At 29.8% G+C, this 19422-nt stretch overlaps 1 protein-coding gene across 8 annotated transcripts in view; it reads left to right on the top strand.

Annotated features, from left to right (window-relative positions):
• The window catches only part of LOC145239883 (syntaxin-binding protein 5-like), a 678091-nt gene that overhangs the window by 490909 nt on the left and 167760 nt on the right, over positions 1 to 19422 (top strand). For all 8 annotated transcript variants that reach the window (XM_080103493.1, XM_080103494.1, XM_080103495.1 and 5 more), the window contains exons 13-16: positions 1187 to 1254; positions 6117 to 6157; positions 9508 to 9710; positions 15049 to 15195. In XM_080103493.1, coding sequence (XP_079959619.1) covers positions 1187 to 1254; positions 6117 to 6157; positions 9508 to 9710; positions 15049 to 15195 — 459 coding nt within the window. The remainder of the gene's footprint in view (positions 1 to 1186; positions 1255 to 6116; positions 6158 to 9507; positions 9711 to 15048; positions 15196 to 19422) is intronic.

A 19422-nucleotide genomic window follows, 5' to 3' on the forward strand; every position in this document is an offset into this window, starting at 1 on the left:
GAAAATGAGATGACCTTTTTTTTTCAGATGTCTCAAAATGGACTTGAGATGAGGATTCTTGTAGAAAACAAAGTCACAAAATTCTGATATCAGCAGAAGCTTACGCACTTAGACACAATCGGCTAGCAACTTCCAGTTTAATAATAACTATATGGCAAGTTGTCACCCTTAGTTAGTTGCCTAGTTTTTATAATTGATGCTAATATTTTTATGATGCAATTAACTTCTGTTTACCCGACATATTAAAAAAACACACACACACACACACACACACACACACACACACACACACACATACCCTGAACTTGATGTCTTTACAAACCTGGGTTTTTAAGCTTAAGCTATTCTGATCGATGCCTTGGGCATCTCGCCATTGTTGTTAGCAAATACTTTCTCCAAGGTCAACGGGTTGTAATTGTACGAGCTGAGAGAATTAGCAATTAAATCAGGTTTGATATTCGAATATTTACAAACTCTACACTTCATAAGTAAAAATGCATTGTTGTCATAATTGTGCTGTTTTTGTTATCTACACAATACTTGAAATAAAAATGCAGTGATCGTAACTTCTAAATCTTATTTGCCCTATTATGTTCCACTACATTCTTTCTGAGTTCCCACAACTGCTGTGAGTGTGTCAAATGTCTATGATCAAACATGTTTGATGAGCCTGGAGACTATAAGCATCTAAAAATCTTCAAACATTTGCTCTTTTATATTTGTTCTTGAAGAGAAACAACCCATTTGAGGTGCAACAGAAGATTTAACATGGCGGTTGAATCTGACATGTCAAGAATGTTTAAATTTTATTTGCCTTTCACTTCGTACAGCTTAATTAATTTATTATCTTTTCTAAAAACAAATAATAATTTTTTTTTTTTTAATTTATTCAAAAAGTAAATACCTATAAATTTAAGGATTGTATCTCTAAATACAGGAAATATAAAATTATTTGTAATTCATGCAATGTTAATTTTACAAATTCAGAAATGGTCAATTATTTTTTTTTTATTACAATACTCTTATTTTAGATTTTAAAAATTTATTGGATTTTTTTTTTCTTAATAAAATAATTTACAATGATTTAAAAAAAAAAAAAAAATTTTTTAACCTACTACTACATTCGCATTTGATAAAAAAAAAATATTTTTTTTATTCTATGTTCATTTCTCACTTATCTTTGCAGGGTTGGCCTATTAAAGGGGGAGAATGGGGAACGACTACATGTAGCTACCCTGAAATCATTTTAACAGGGTAAGTTTTTCTTTATGATGTTTCCATTTTGTCTGAGCTCTTAAAATAATGTCCCATGCTTATATTTGTAGAATAAAATGTTATATTGCAAAATAATGACATCATTGAAGCTGCATATACTTGTTCTTGTCTTTTTTTGTTTTGTTTTGTTTTGTTTGCTGTTTAACAAAGGCTGTGGTAGAGGCTGAAGGTGGCTGCTTCAAGTGAGCTCTATTCAGCAAAAGATCCTCTAAGAAAAGCACTTTGAACTTTTGGAATATTCTTGATCATTGGCCAAGATGAAACGCTTTTCTTTCCAAAAAGTGTCAATCTTGTTTGGAATACCTTTAACATTTATGGTACACTGTGTTTTATTGGCCGTTGGTGAAAATGAAAATAAACAAATGACGTATTAATATAAAAAGAATAGTTTGTATAATGTTCTTATTTAAGTATGAAAACGAATTGGTCGTGTTTTCTTGGCTTCTTCTTTTTTTTTTTTTTTCAAGTAATTGTTGTAGACCTGTGCTAGGGGTTAAAAATGAAAGAAACCACAAGTAGTGTAAAGTGTATAAAATATATGTATTTATCATAAAGAATACAGGAGCCACTAAAGTGGTATGAGAAGAAACGTGTTCGTAGCATGCGGTTAAACATGGTATCAATGTCTTTATTTAGTCTCTGAAACCAGTGGTATTCATAGGACTGGTTGATTCCACTTAGTTCTCAAATAGGGGTGATTTTACCCCACAACAGTAATCTTAGCTGTTTTTTTTTATGTTTGGTAAGGGACATAACTCTTGAATATTCAAGGGAGATAATTCGATTTTTGTCATCACAAATTAACAAATAAAAATCAGATTTAAAGTATGTTGGTGTTTTTTAAAACAACATAAAATAAGTGCAGTATTATTTTTTTATTTATTCAATTTTTAGCATGGCTACTCCAAGAGTCATAAACTCATAGAATGCATTTTGGTGAAAATAAAGTAGTTTTAAATTTATTTTTCTTCTTTTCATCCATGATTTGTGACCTGCAGTAGAGCAAAAAAAAAAATGGTTAGTATTTTAAAGTTTGAATTCTTCGTGAATCAGTTTTCAGAAATTTTGTTGAAATTCAATTTTATTGCATTTACAAAATTCCACAATTTATTAAAATGAAAAATATTTTTAAATAACCTATACTAACTGTTCTTTATTTTTGGGAACATTTTCTCATTTTCAGGATAATGTAATTTTGAAAAGCTTTTGTAAAACACCCTATCATCAAATTTTATTACAGCAATTAATTATGGCTGTATTTATTAAACGTTGCCCAGGAATCTTTTTAATTTCATTGTTTTTATAAAAAGAAAATTATTATTTTTATAATTTTTTTTTCTTTTTAAGTAGGATTTTAAAATTTAATTATAACATTAAATTATTGATTGAAACAAATTCCCATAAAACTAGAACTTTTGTTAAATAAGTTTGCTCAATATTACCTTTTTATCTTGTTTCGCTACATTCTTTCTGAGTTCCCACAACTGCTGTGAGTGTGTCAAGTTCAAATCCAGTTTATTTCACAGAAATTGTATGTATTGGATAGCTTTTAGAAATTGACTTTGAAACTAACTTTTCTCTAACCAGGTCTTTATTCATCCCTCTTTTTTTTTTTTTCAGATTCATTCTTAGCACTTTTCATGTTTCCACACCCTTCTCCTGCCAACTGACCCAACTTCCTCAACTGTTCTAAATCTATTAATTCAAGCGCTCTCATCCATTCTTCAATGTGACCATACCATTGATGTCTCCTGTTTTGCACTCATCTTTCTAATACTTTTCTGATGTAATCTTTCTCTGAAGCTGTCAGATCTAAGTCTGTCTTTATAACTCCCATTACATATATCCATTGTATCATTTCATATGATGTCTCTCAATGCAACACATATCCTCAACTATCACCAGCCACGTTTCACTTCTATACATTATCACACTGCGCATATATACCTGATAGACTCTTCTCTTGGTGGAGGTTATAAGCGTTTTTCATTTTTACAAACCAAACCATATTCAAAACACTTTTTTTTTTTTTTTTTTAATAATACTTGAATAATTCATGAATAATTACAAACGGAATTTACCAAAGTATAATTGTATACCATTTGCAGTAGCTGCTCATGGCAGATCGTGATTTGTAAAAATATTTTTAATTTCTTTTTTAATTGCTGTTGAATTAGTTTGGAATTAATTTCAGTGCCGTCTTAAATTCTTTGTAGCATTGCAGAAGTTGGATGCAGAGTTGAAATTGTTCATTATAGAATGAGTTACTTGGAAACAAAATACAAACTTTAGATCAAGTGGGGAGAAAAATGATACATGTGCAAAGGTTAACAGATTTTTTTGCTGGAACTGAAATAAGGCAATTTGGTATCTAAAACAAGAATTCACACTGCTACTGATAATATTCAAACAGTAAGCGTAAAGCATACGTGTTAGTTAAGCACATTCATCAATGTCTGCGCCATCAACGGTTTATAACTTAGGCATACATAGACATAGGAAATAAGCATATGTGATTTATCGTTAATGTAATCATTGTTGTTGTCAGCGGCGGTGGTGGTGGTGGTGAGCATTATTCATTTTGTTGTAAATCAGATTTGTGTTGCCAATCATTTTCACCGATATCTTCCTAGTTAGAATTCTTCTAGAGAGACATTGGTTACTTACACGAGGGACTATGTAAAGGTTGCCGACATCCTTAAGTGAAAATGTTTCTGTGGGAGGAACTAGATTTGAACTTGGCACACTCAGGTTGTTAGTTTGTGTCATTAACCACTTAGCTATCGGCACCTCCCTGCTGCTTCTTGAATATCAATGTGTATATATTCAATGTATATATTAGAATTTAATTATGTTTGAATTATTTCACCAATATGCAATTGAACATGGAATTAAATGCTATTAATTCTAACAGACTTATAATAAATACTATTAATTAAAAGTCATAATTAGGTTACAGGAATGTTTACTTTGAAATTAGTCACAAAAATAACTTCTTCATTAACTTTTTGTACCCAATTATTTTAACCAGAAAATTTTCCTCTGTAACAATGTCAGATGGTTTTATTGCAGTACTTTTGTTTATTCTTATCATATGGTAAAATAGTGGGTTTATTTGGTTTTGCCCGGGGTACATATATCAGAGTTGAAAAGTGTGTGTAACAGTTTTCTTTGAAAACCTCTCTCTCTCTCTCGTGTTCTCTATCTCCTCTCAGTCGTCCCCTCTCTCTGTGCTCCTCCACACACACTCTTCTTTCTCCCTCTATCAACCCCTTCTGCTCTCCTCCCTCTTTCATTTATTTCTGACAACTGGAAAAAGGTCACTGACAAATTGGTTAGAGTACTTAGAAAAATCAATTGTAATAATGATCTTCTCCTAATGGTTGAAGGTTCAATCCTCAGTGTGAGCGACCAAAAAATACAATTGCGAATTACTTTGGACCTCTATCCAGTTCTGACTGACGGAAAAAGAGCACGCTACCCCTGTGAAGTAAATAAAGGGTTCTGCTCAAAATCCCGTCCAAATTCCCGAGTTTGACAGAAACATTCCCGAGTTTGACAAATATACACCTGAAGAAGGTCGGAGGTTACATCGACCAAAACATTGTAAAAATGACACTCAAGATGAGAACAGTAGTGCGATGAATCCAAATGATATAAATAACCAATCCTCATCTCAAAAATTTAGAAACATCATCTCTTAAGCATTTGAAAACATTTGGTATGAAGATCTTTGCAGGCAAATTAACTGATGCAGTATTACTGGAAGAATGTGTAATACAATTAAATACTTCTTAGCCTCAAGGAAAACACGGGTCATTCTTGTTGGGTGTACAACTAAAAACATTACATCAACATGGGTGTGCCTTAAAGGTCGATAATTGGACTAATTGGACCAATATTTTTCATAAACAACTTCCTTGACGCAATTATGTCGGAAATGGGTGTATTTGCTGATGACACTATGCTCTGTTCCCAGCATGAATACAAGTTAAATACCCACTCATGCAAGTCAATGTTTAGAAAGTGATCTCCAGTCTGTAGTAATGTTGTGAGATCACTCAAATGCGTGACTATGGTTCATGTATATTTAATGAGAACAGAACTGGTAGCATTCAGTTGAAGCTGTATGTTGGAATTGTAAACTCAAAGCAGACAGTTCACAGTTTACTTGCCAACTCAGTTACCAGGTATTGCTACCTGACACAGCTGTCTATTATTGTACCTATCAGAATAAATCTATTATTATTATGTTATTTTTCCACTCAACACCACAAATAGGATGGATCCAAAAATGGTCATATTTAATGCTACTTTCTCATTCTTAGACAGAGTGCAAAATAGAATTTCCAACAATAGGCCTCACACTGTCACATCATCACATAGTTGCATTCCTATACTTGTTTTTACAAATACGCCCTTATTTTGTCCCTGATGTTTTCCTTCAATTCTTGTAGGGTTTGGGGTTTAACATTTCGAGGTTTGTCAGCTCGTGTAATGAAATAAGGGAGTTAAATCGCTATCTAGAGATTCTGCAATTTTTCATGAATAATGTTTTGAAAGAAGCTGAAAATGGGCAATATTTAAGACTTTTTTTTTTTTCATAAATAAAGATTGTTTGAATTCTGAATTTTTTTAAATTTCCAAGTCTTCTTCAGATTGTGTTAAAATTACAGAAAAATATCAAAAATAATCTATTTAAGTTCAAAACCTTTTAGTGACTTTTTGGACACCCTTTATAAAAAAAAAAAAAAAAAGAAGATTCATTGTCTAATGGCTGATAATTATAGTAAACACTTCAATACTTGTATAAACCCAAACCATTTTTTTATATTTTTCAGTCATGCAGATGGGTCAATAAAATTCTGGGATGCATCAGCAGGTATTTAGAGATTCATTTACAACATTTTGTTATTTTTGTGTTGCTTGAATGAAAACTATACTAATCTGTATTAAAGATCTAACTTTAATTCCTATTTTATTAAATGGTTTTGCTAATTGTATTCATAAGTGTTGATTTTTGTTTTCTTTATAAAAATATAAATTGTGTTTTTGCATGCACATTTGACTCTGAATGATATTTAGATTAAACCAAAAATGAATACAAAGCAAAATTTAATCTGCTTTTTACTAATTTTGTCTGAATATTTTCAATCACAAAATGCTCGGTTATTTTAATTGTTATTGTAAAAAAAAATGTTTATAATTAATTTTGAATATGCAGAATCTAGAGAAACTAATTTGGAAAACAGTTTTTTGTTTTCTTTGTTCTAACAAAGATTTTTTAAGAAAGATTTTTAAGGAATTTTAAGTGTAAGGAATATATTATACATTCATGTTTACTGGCAAAAAATTGGAATCGTTTTATATCGTTTGAACAGTGGAAGAGATGAATTTCATTTCTTTTGCGATGAAATCGTTCATTTTTGTTTTGCGTGAATGAAAAGTGGGTTTCATCTTTTTATTATAAACATTGACAATATTTATTTGACTAAGTAAAATCTGATGCAAAAAGATTTACTTTTTTCAAAGATTTGTTTACTAAATTGAAGTATGGTATCAAATTGAAAACAAAAAATGTTTCTAACCATTGAGATATCCCGTTATTGAAAAAGATCTTAAGAATGTAAGTGTTCTTGCAGACAATATCAATGTATGTACGAAGTATCAGTTATTGGAATGCTGTGTTTAGATTCAGAAGACTCAAACATGGAAGCCAAATGAAAAATAAGTAAATAAATCTTGAAGTCTGAGAAAAATGGTAAAAATGATGGAAAAGGAACCTATGTGCTAGGAACACTATTACCAAAGTAAATGATGAAAATTTTATGGTTTCATGTACAACAATGGCAATTTTCAGAAAATCGATGACACGTGGCCATTGGGAAATTTCATTGGCAAACAATTTTAGCTACATCGGACAATTCCTGTGGAACAGAAATACTATACTGGCAAATGCAATGTTTGCAAAAGTCACATGATCATGTTAACATTGCAAACATTTAAGCATTTCCATAGAACAAGCAAACTGGTTCATCCAAAGAGGTATAAGTTCATATAGCTAGTGCAGAGGTTAATCAACTCCTCTCTGTGATGACAGAAACCAGTTTAGGAAGGAAGGAAAAAAACAAAAACAAATCAAATATTGAAATTGAAAGTCATAATTGTTCTTATTTTTGAATTGGACAATCTGTTTGGTTATATTTTGAGGTAGGGGTGAGAATTTAAGTGAAAATAAATTTTTTCTTTCAACATTAATTTCATTAAACAAATAATCTGTTTTCTTTTTTTCTCTCTCTCTTTTTTGCCACCTATGAAGTGACTCTTCTTTAAAATTAAAAAGAACTGCTTAAAGTGCAGTTAGGATTTTTTTTGTTTTGTGGGTGGTTATTAATTAGATTCTCTAAAGAATAAAACCTAATATTTGTTGGCAGTCAACAAACTTAAATTAATTTTTCTATTTTATATTTAATCAATTTTTTTTTTCATTTAAAAAACATTTTATATTTAGACACATGCACATGTAATATTTGGGATAAAGCTTTAATTTTTATCAATAAAATATAAATTATTGAATTGCCTTAATTATTATTAGTCTTTGATTTTCTAATCAAATTTGCAAGAAAAGTAAGACATTGTCTTCCTGCTGTGAATTTATGGTCTAACATTGAAAAGGCTTTATCATCTTTTTGGAAAAATAGTGTTGATTCTCTTTGTAAAAAGTTGATTGATTAAAACGTCAGTGTGAACTTTGAATATAGGATGTGCATCTCAATAAATGAGCAAATCAAAGATCATCGGAAAATGACATTCCTTCTCTATTCTGCTCTATTGTATGTTCGTAAGCGCAGTAATTTTAATTCTCAACAAAATATTTCAAGCTGAAAGGTTGATCGACATTTGCTTAGCAATTGAGATTATTTTCATAAAATTTAATTTAATTTTGATGTTCTAACATTATTCCTCTGTGTGATGATTTTGTGTAGACTTCAAAATCTTGATCACTTTTTCATTTAAATGTGTTGGAAATGATTTTAATTTCGTTTTAATCTCCACATTATTAACAGAATGAATTTGAATTTATTCTCATCAAATTAATTTTGATGTCATTCTAATGTTGCTGAATGTTAGAGATTTAATTAAGGAGAGACAATTTACTGAAATGAATCAACTTTTAGTTACCATTTTTTTTTTTGTCTGTTTTAAATATTGTACATATCAATATTTGTATAAAAACGAGAAAAAAAAATGTGATTCATCGTATCAGATGTAAAGCTTTGATTAAATTGTTTATCCTTTGCATCATGAAAAAGTGAATTTGCAAACCAAGTTAAATATAAAAAAAGACAATGAAAATATTAGTCTCTTTTTGCTCAATATATCTTTTTCTGGGTCTCTTTTCCTTTACAGTTAATAGTTAAATAGTGTTACTATTGATGTAAAATTCTCTTTTGTTTATAATGGATTATTCCAATCTTTTCATACTTTCCTTTATTTCTAGTTTTCAACTTTTAATAAACAGAAAATGCGATGAAGTGATAAATCCTATTAGAATAAGAGGGAGCTCAGACAGCATATGGTGAGAATGGGTGAAAGTAATAGATAGAAACATAGTGAGATTGTGAATTTAAAAAAATGCAGCTGATTAGAACATTTAAGAGGAATATTTTAACATGTATTGTGGTGAAAATGTAGAGAAATAAAAAAAATGAACCTGGATTTATTCTGCTTTATAATAAAAAATAAATTATGGAATTATTTTGAAACTGTTAATTTTCCATTATCTTTTGGAAGTTTGTATTTTAAAGCATTCTTTTATATATATATATATATATTTATTTCAACTATTTTTTTAACACTTTTACAGTAATGTATCGACTTTTATTGTAATAATTAAGATAAAATAGATGAAAAGAAGGGAAAAAATTTTTTTTAATTTTTGGTTTCAAGAAAAAATACATTTTTGTTCCTTTTCCTTTAAAGTAGAAAATTAAATTATTTTATTCTTAGTAATAAACTGCAATTAAAAACAAATAACTTAGTATAGAATTATGATTAACTGAAAATTGTTAAATAAATATTTACACTAATGTAAATGTTGTATGTTTTATAAAAGTTGATTTTTAATGATTTTTTTTTTTCTTTTTTAAAGATTTTTTTGTCAACATTATGAAATAATTTCATCCGACTTGCTCTCAGATGTAGCTAATTATGTGCCCCCATGTTTTTCAGTTACCTTACAGGTTTTGTATAAGGTAAAATCTGCCAAGTTATTTGAAAAGCCTAAATGCAAAAATTCTGATGGTACTGATGATGACCCATTTGCTATCCAAATGATTCAATTATGTCGTGAAAGTCGCATGTTGTGTGTGGCTGGCGCCACTCATGTCATGCTCTTCAAGTTCAATAAGCAGGAATCCCAACATGAAGTCATAGTGAGTACTTGTCTACTTACACACATTGAAATAGACATACATTTTAACATGCAACACTTATTGCAGCAAAATCAAAATTAGATTCTTTGGTACAACAGGGGTGCAAATGAAAATTAATGTTTTTCTTTGCTTTAGGAATTCAAAGGAATATTTGACTTTCGTTTTTAAACTTCAGTTCAAGCCAGAAATTGTTTTGGAAGTTAAAATGAATTACAAAATAAAAAATAAGAAAACATGCTGGAAATTTTTTAATCTATTAATGTGTTTGTTTTATGGGTTTTAGGTATTCAAAGATGATTTTTTTTAGGCTTTCAAATGTTTATTAGGAGGTAATTTGTGATTTGCATTGAAGTTTAAAGGCCAATGTCAAGTATTATGGCACATTTGTACATCTGTCATATCAAAGAACTGTATATTGTTTATTTCTTTTTTTTCTTTTTTTTACTGTTGTAGTTAAAAAATGATATATTGGGAAATTAGAAAACTAATAACATTATAGAGTTTGGAATAATGATTTTATTAATTATATTTAAAGCATTGCAGTGTTAATTTTTGCCAGATTTGTTCTAAGATACATAAATTGCTTATTAATATATTGAATATTAAAAAATGCATGGGATAAACTCTAGAAAAAAAAGCAAAATGCTTTGTATTAACTCTTGACTTCCTTCACAACACAGGTCTTCATTCTGTGTATAGTTTATTGCAGGTAAAAACCATAGAATTGATATAATTTAAATGCTGACATCTTTCCTTAACATCTTTATTATTACTTTCTAGAAGTTTTTACAAAAATTAATCAATGAATGCTCACTGTAAAGTCTGAGTGACATGTCTTCCAAGATTTCTAGTGTTGTTTCGTGCTAATAATGACTGTTGGCATTCTCTAGAATTTTAGTGGCAATAGGTTTTCTCATAATAGAGGTCTGGATGGTGGTCTCTTGTCTGGCTTTTCATTTATTATTATTATTATTATTATTATTATTATTATAATACATGGCTTTAAACATCTCCCCTTTATTTTCATTTCTTGACCCCATCAGGAACAGAACATTTTATAGCTTCCCTTCTCCTAAATCTGCATTCAAAATTGAATAAAAAGAGTAATAAACAAAATTATTGAATGCAGGTGCTTCAGGGCAAGTAAAAGCACCCTAATCTATTGTGAGAGGCGGGGGTCAAGAAAAGTAGGCATTTTATGGCACTTTAATTTTGAAGGCGACGATTTTTATCAATTTTTTACGGGAAGTTAAGAGTTAAAATCTGAAATGTGAGGAATGCTTGTTCTTATGTCTCCGATGATTTACTAATTTCAGCATGGAAAACATGTCGCATGCAGTTCATTTCTGGAGAAATCGATTTTATTCCAAGATTTAAAAAAAAAAAAAAAAAAATTCTATATTGAATACTAGTAGCATTCAACCAGCATTGCTTGTGTGAAGATATGTTGCGGGTTAGAAATAATTTCAAATATAGACATGTTTATAATTTTTTACTTGAAAGTTTAACATTTGCAATATGAGGTAAAGTAATAAACAAATCTTAGTGCTGTAGCATCGTCTTAAAAATAAAAAAATAAAAAAACTTGTTGACGCTGCGTTTCTTACAGACAGTTGTAAACCTGCAAATGCATTTAACCACACCAAATAAATTTATCAATAAAAATAATTATTTACATGTTTAAACATTTTTAGATACATTTTTACTGGGATATTCTTTGTTAAATTTATTTTTGTTTGATGAGACAAAGAAAATCTATTATTTTTAAATTAATTTTTTCTCTTTATGTTCTAATATATTTCGGTTATTTTACCGATCTGGCTGATAATTTCCCCAAGTAGATTCTATAAAAAATCTAACCCTTATTGAAACTTATTTGACTGTTCTGTTAAAATATCAATTTCTATAACATTTACTTTTATATAAAGAGATTTGAAGATAACTGCAATACTGTCTCCTTTTAACACATATCCATTCCAGATCATATATAGAAGTTCAAGTATATTGATAACATGAACTAAAAAAAGATGTTTTTCAAAAATGTTTTTTGAGTAAATAAAATTATATAAACCTTATGAAGAGCGTACATAGATCAACCTACATTTCGACATTAACAGGTCTCAACAAGACTCCAAAATTAATCTCACAATCAGAAAATGAAGTAAAAATAAAATTGTAAATTATATATATACATATATATATAAATTTAACTAACTTTCTTGGATTTACATTTTTGGATTTTACTGTCATTGGATACTTTACCTTTCACCAGACTATCCATTCACGTGAAATCACCTTTTTCTTCACCCTATTCCCTCTGCTTCACTTTTTGTTATCAAGTAAGATCTTTCATCAAATACTTTTGCAAGCAAAATCCGATCCCGCATTTTGCTAATTCCTAACCTCTGATGAGAAGGAAAGTATTTCTTCGAAACTCTGCAGATTAAGGACTATCCACTTATTTAGTGTTTCCTTTTCAAATTAAATATTAACTCTTTTTCAAAGTTTTTTTAACATGTTTTATTAACTATTTGCTCTTATATATATATATATATATATATATATATATATATATAACAAGACTGATCAAAGCATCCAACTTCACATGTGCACTATAATTGCAAATCTGTTATTTAAATGGAATTATGTATTTCATGATAACTTTTTGGGCATCTCTTAATTTAATCAAAAATCCCATTTTAACTTTTCATAAACAGTTTTCTTTTTTTTTTCTTTTTTTTACATACATATTTAGTAGTTGTACCTAACCATCATTGCCTAGATGCAGTGAAGTCATTTTAGATTTTAATTCTTAAATTTAAGAAAAATAACTATTATATTCAGTTTAAAATTAGTTATCTCTGTTGCTGATTTTTATTTTTGGGTGATTATTTAAAACTTTTTCATATTAGCAGTCATTATTTAGGTCTGTATGAAAATCTTACAGATTAACTTTATATGTTAGGTCTCATAAATATATTATGGAAAGATACAGATCAAATTTTCTTAAATAGTTCATTGGATAGACCCTTAAAAATGTCTTTGTAAATTCATTCTTTTACTGTTATTTTTTAATTCATCCAGTTATAATTTTGTACAGACATTATTTTTAATTATGAACCAATATTTAACATGTTTTTCAATCATTTTTTTTCACATTTTTGATGACTCTATCTTCACATAAGAAAAATTGGTTTTCCATGATAATTTTTATCACCTCCTACCCTTCCAACACACATATTTCCAAAGCATTTTCTTATGTATCTCCTTCTACGGTGGTATTGTAAACACTAATATAATCGTTCTCTAGTTCAAACCTCATCGTTTCCTTTTATGTGTTTAAAAAGTCAGAGATAAAAAAAAACTACTTTACATTGAACATCATCATTTTGCTTTTGTGCATTTTAAATGACCATCCAATACTCACACAGAGATGAAGGGCTGATTACCATTTATTTAATACAGTTAATAAGTTTATTTATACATGCATTCATATTTACAATAACTTTATTAAAATGCACACAGTGAAAAACGTCTGGGTAAGACTTTAAACAACATCCAGTGGTGAGACTTACTTTGTGGACTGTGTGGAATGTGGAATTATCCCTTAATTATCATTGTTCCCAAGTCCACTTTGTCCTGGAGTGGTAATACCTGTTGGAGCATCTGGCACTACCAGATCAAGCTATCTGGCTTCCTGCCAAAAAGGCACCAAACATTGATGTTATTGTGTTTTTGTTTTTATTTCCTTTTGTAAAACTCAGTTATGTGCTGCAAAATTAGATACAAAAACCAACAATTTTCTTTACAAAACAACCAGACCAAACTCCATGAATAAATATTTGAAGATAAAAAAAAAACTTTAAGCATAAAAACTGTTTTTTTCCAAAATTACTAGATTCGGCATTAAATAACCTCAAACTGGTTGTTATGCTGTAAAACAACACTGTGGAAGTTGATACAATTTTCTGTGGTTTACATATGTTGGACTTTGCAGAAATGACACTGGAAAAAAATTCTTATGTTTAGTTCTAATGCTACAATTATTGGTGTTGTATGTGTTTACGTTCATCCAGAGGATCAACCTGGTCTTCCTGATAGCGACGGTCCTGGATATGACCTAAAACTATATCCGATGGTGAGGCCCCACCTTGCGGGCCTTGGGGAGTGTGGAGACACCCTTTAATTGCCATTGCTCCCAGATCCACTCTGACCCGGAGTGGTAGTACCTGTTAGGGTCCCAACTATGGGTTAAATAGAATCTGACTTAAAAAAAAATATACTCCATTAAAAATCGTTCCTCAAAATAACTAGATTCGGCATTAAATAACCTGAAAAAGGTTGATATGCCGTAAAACAAAAACAACCAACCAACCAATCCTGATAGCGGCAGTCATCATTCCAAGTAGAGAATATGTCTTCTACAATCAATCTAATGGAGTTTGGCCTATTTGAGCTTGGTATCCTTTTTTCTGTTTGACTGCGGTATGGTGCAGGTCTAGGAGGTCAACCCTCCCAGGCTTTACGTTCTCTTTAGAAGGGGTTAATTTATTGATAATCGAATGGGATGCACATAATGGGTCATCTCAATGAGACTGCTCAGGCATTTCGCTGTGGGTGGAAGCGTAAATACTAGCTGCCACATGCTATCAACCTTCACCTCCACAGAAAGCATTTTGAATTCTTTGACAGGTACAGTATGATCAGTCAGTGCAGATGTACCAATATGAAGACATGTTTCATATATTTTACTACTATGTCTGGTTTGTTGTGATTGATTTTTTTTTATTGGTATATATCACAGTGAATCATAATATCCTTTGCCGTCTGTAACTACTTCCAGTTTATGTTCATACCATTTACTCTGATGAGGAGCTTTGTAATATCTGCATATGGTTTAATATGTCATGAATCAATTTCATCATCTTATTCCATATTATTTGCAAAGACTGAACATCATGTGACAATCTGATCGTTTTATTTTCTTAAGACACAACCTATATTTAGGAGATGCGCTATTTTAAATCATATTCGTCTGTTGTTAGTAGCAATATTATGTGAAACCTTTTAGATTTTAACTCGCCATTGCTTTCTTAAAAGAAATATTTTCCTTTAATAACAGTATTTATAGTACAGATTTAAAGCACAAAAAGTGAATATGTTCAGTATTTTTTGTTAAATTCTATATTAAATATTTATATTTACAAAACACAAATCTTTTCTTAAAGTACATTGTACTTGTTAAATTTATTTTTATTATTATTAACAAACCTAACCAATGTTTAACCTTGTGTCTATTAGGTATACAAATGTTTCTATACATTTTTTACTTTTTCAGCCACTTGAAATCCAAATAATTTACGAAGTTTATGACGATTTGGACTCTCCAGATTATGAATATCCAAGGCCATTTCTTGGTGCTGTCCATCAACAGCAGAGTGGAAGCCTGGGCTCCTATTCCAGCAGTGCATCAGATAGTACCAAGGTATCATTATTTTGTATTAATACATCAGTTCATATTTCCTTTCCCCTTTTCTCTTTGCAGAAAAACGTCTGGTGTTTATCTTATGTTTTGTTTTTCAATTTTTAAGCTTTCTGCTTTTATATTTCCTCTGAATTGAGATTTTTTGCATGTCTGGCAGCCAGATAACTTCTCCCTCTTTTGTTTTTCTTTTTACTTTAACTAATTTATTCAAAACCGGCATTAACCAGGAGTTTTACTTGATTATTTTCTTTTTTGTTTTTCATGAATAATGCAGCTTTTTGGGGAGTTTTTTTTTACCGAATTATATTTTTCCTAAATAGGATTTTGGAAGTTATAACATAGTTTGGTCATTGTGCAGATTGAAGGAGTGTTTAAAACAGCAGGATTGATCAATGATCATGACGATGGTGATGATGAGTACAATTAAATACATTGAAATATGAATAAATAAAAACAAATCCAACACATACGATACGTAGAGCAAGGAATCATGAGTAAGGATTATTTTAATGTTATCTATTTAATGTTTATGCAATATCTTATCAAGGCATATACAATGTATTGACAGTGAATAACTTTGAGATATTTAAAATTAAATTTTACTTTCTCCCTGACCGAATCATGACTTTAATTTTATTTCTATTCTACTCTTATAATAATCATCTTTTTGTAATTGTAAGTCATTTTATAAATAGCAGGAATGAGCAAAACAAATCCATTGTTTTTTATGCATGTAATCTGTTAATAGGCAAATATCATATCCCTACTTACTGACTCTGAGAAGATGAATGTGGTTCGTAAATAATGAAAGGAGGAAGTGGGTCATAATATCAAAATATTATCGCTCTGCGTCTGATACAACTGAGGATACGAATCAAATCTTCCATATTGTTACAATATCAACAGTTTATAACATTACTAAATATCAATGATTTTTTTTATCTTTAACATAAATTTAAAGTATTGTGTTAAGATTTGTGGAGTAATTCCATATCTGTGAGAAGAGATGTGGTTTATAAATAGTGGATGAGGATATTCATATTTAAAACAAAAACTGTGAGGACTATAGGATACATGATCGATCACACTTCTCTATAAGAGGCTTAATCTGGTCAGTCTGATCTGTCACCCTTCTCTATAAAGGGGGTCAGTCAATTTGGTTGGTCACAATTTCATCTTCAAGTTCTTGTATTTATTTGTAAGTCTTCAAAGCTCTTAGGAGAGTAATTGCATTTGATGAATGGTTAGGGTTTTTCTCAAATCAAATTCTACTTATAATTTGATCAATTACACTCTGTCTTGTTTTATAAACTTAGTTTTAAACACACTCGACATGTTTGTGTTTTGTTTTATTTTTAACTCATTATTCAAGTATTTACCATTTTTTTGTTAACATTAAGTTTTTAAATAGTTCTAGCTTCATGCATACATTTCTCTAACAAAAAACAAAAATAATAATCCACTTGAACTCATTATTAGTGTTCAAAATATTTTAATAAACATGTTTTATGAAACTAGACAGACAAAATATACTTGAGAATAACATATTTAGATCAGTTCACTTTTTTTTTTTTCTTACAATAAACCGGATAAAAAAAAAGTTTCTTATTGTTTCAATCATCTCATTTTTGCCTTGGCTATTCCAATAGTCATAAATCTATAAAATATCTGTCCATTTCAAGAATAAACAAGTAGTTTTACCTTACGTTTTACTTGTATTACATAATTGCATACTAGATCTTGGTTACTGATTGTGTGAGCATGTCTGCCTGAACTAGTCACACAAAACGATGGTCACACACCTTTATATAAGAGACTGTCATCAGTCGGTCAGTCTGTCACCTATGAGTTTGAAATAGCATTTTCATCATAACTAAATGCACAGCTGAAATGGATTCATCTTCAAAATGAGCTTTTTCTTTGAATCAGCTGTGGCACTACTATGGGTTTCCCCAAGGACAACACAGTTGAGGCCATTCTTGTAACTGTTGACTGTGCTGTAATCCTTTTTATTTATATCTTTATTTTTGACTAATTAGTCCCTACTTATCAAGGCTCCAAAAAAGTAATATTCGAGGATAAGAGGAATGAGATATATATAGGTCGACAGTTGAACGATGACGAATACTATGAAAAGATGGAAAATCACCACATAACGGTTAGAACGACGGCCTACCTAGAAAACGGTCATTTTTTTTTTTCTCTTTTGTCAAAAGCATATGTTTATGGAATGTGAAGTCCAAATGACAAAATAGGATGAATACGAATTATGAGACTGACGAAAGTAAACTCAACATCCACTTTCTACTCTCGATCAGTATGTATGGTTGTGTTTGCCGTTTGTTTTTGGTGTTGCTAGGCATCAGACAAGCTAAGGTCTGTCTGACAAGGTGTCAATTTGACTCAAGAATAGCTAATACTAAAGTTTACATGATACGGTTAGCAAATAAGAAAGCAGAAGAGCTGACATGTCGGTTTAAAGAATAAAAGAATGCAAAATAAAATTCTTAACTAAAACCTTTCACCTTGATTCGGTTTTGCTTAATCACAATTTTTGAGAAAATTTCTCAAAATTATTCCATTTTCTATTTATACAATACTAAATGTGAACGTGTCAGTTGACATTGGTTTTAAATCCAGGTTGAAATTAATTGAACCAATCTGTTATGATCTAAATGTGAAGTAAGCGAATGTCAAAACATGTAATAGTTATTCAAAATGACATGAAACTAGATTCACAAAATAGTGTTTCATTTTGCCATCTCTTCTGCATTGGAAATTTCTAAAGAAACATATGAAAATGATGGATATAGGACAAGTGGTAGATATCGGCTCTGGTGTATGAAAAGTGGCACCTGACAGGAATAAACATAGACATGCATCTGACTGGAAGAAATACAATGCAGTTGAGTGATGGAAGCAACTCTTTAGAAAATAAAATGTCTAAGGATTCGATTAAAAAAAAAACACTTGCAAAGATTAACTACAGATACAAATTAAACTATTACTAAACTCCCTAGAGTGGTGACTATATTGACAATGAAGACGAAATCCCAGACTAGATATATACATATAAATGCATGGAGATCCCATATCATTATATAAATTAGCTCCAATTGAGATTCCTGATTCACTCATGATTGAGTTCAAGGTATCAATCTCTATCAATTCCCGTATATCTTCCATTTTTCTATTTTATTCCATTCATTCACCGGCACTGACAATAGGGATATATCATATTTCATACATCAGTGTTTGTCATCTTTTTATAAGCACAAAAGATATGCAACAAAAGAACACTTGGACCACTCTAGAATTCAGAAAACTCAGGGTTTTGACTAGTTGATTGTGTTATGAATATCAGTAGCCAGCTTATTCATTTTGTATCAGTAATCAAGAAAATGGACACGTCTAACAAATTTTGACTCTAACAAAAATTGGGAGGCAATAACATTCAAATTGATTCTAGATCGATTCATTCCCTTTCTTTTTCACAATAAAAAACAATTTTTCCATTTAACAATCATATATCCTTAATCACTATCATATGTTTTTTTTACCTTAAGGAAAAGTGATAAGTAATTGTTTCACTATAGTTAAATTACTGTCTTATTAGTTATTATGTAGTTTCTGTGTATAGTGTTTTTCATGATTAGTAATGGAGAAAATTTGTGCGAGATTTTTACTAACCATGAACATCTGAAATATTGTTAGCATGCAATTGCTATCACAAAAATTGTTCACTGCGCAAAATATACATTTCATATATTCAACACATCATTTTACTTAAATTACTTTTGGATGTTTTTTATTTTAGATAAGATTGTATTTAAAAGTATATGTCAGAGTATACATAATTTTATTTTTTTCCTCATGAGTTATTACTTAAGTTCAAAAGCCAGTCAAAAATAAAAATGAGTTGAATGATGAATAAAATGATCAAAAATGGTGAATGGAATGAACAAAGTTTGATTATTTAAGAGGATTGTTAATCTGTGTCTTGTGATTTTTATTAGCAAAATAATAATAAAAAAGTATTATCTGAAATACATTTTACTCCTGGATGGGAGATTGTGATAACAATAGTAATATTAATTTGGGATTTTAGTTTATAGGTATTGATGTTTTTAGAAATATTCAAGATGGTGACCAAAAGCTAATAACTTATAGTTTATTTGAGGAAAAAAGTCATTTTATAAATAACATCTAATACAATATTGTGCTGTG

The sequence above is a fragment of the Euprymna scolopes genome, chromosome 19 (assembly GCF_053919585.1).
Source record: "Euprymna scolopes isolate OS-2025 chromosome 19, ASM5391958v1, whole genome shotgun sequence".
Lineage (NCBI taxonomy): Eukaryota > Metazoa > Mollusca > Cephalopoda > Sepiida > Sepiolidae > Euprymna > Euprymna scolopes.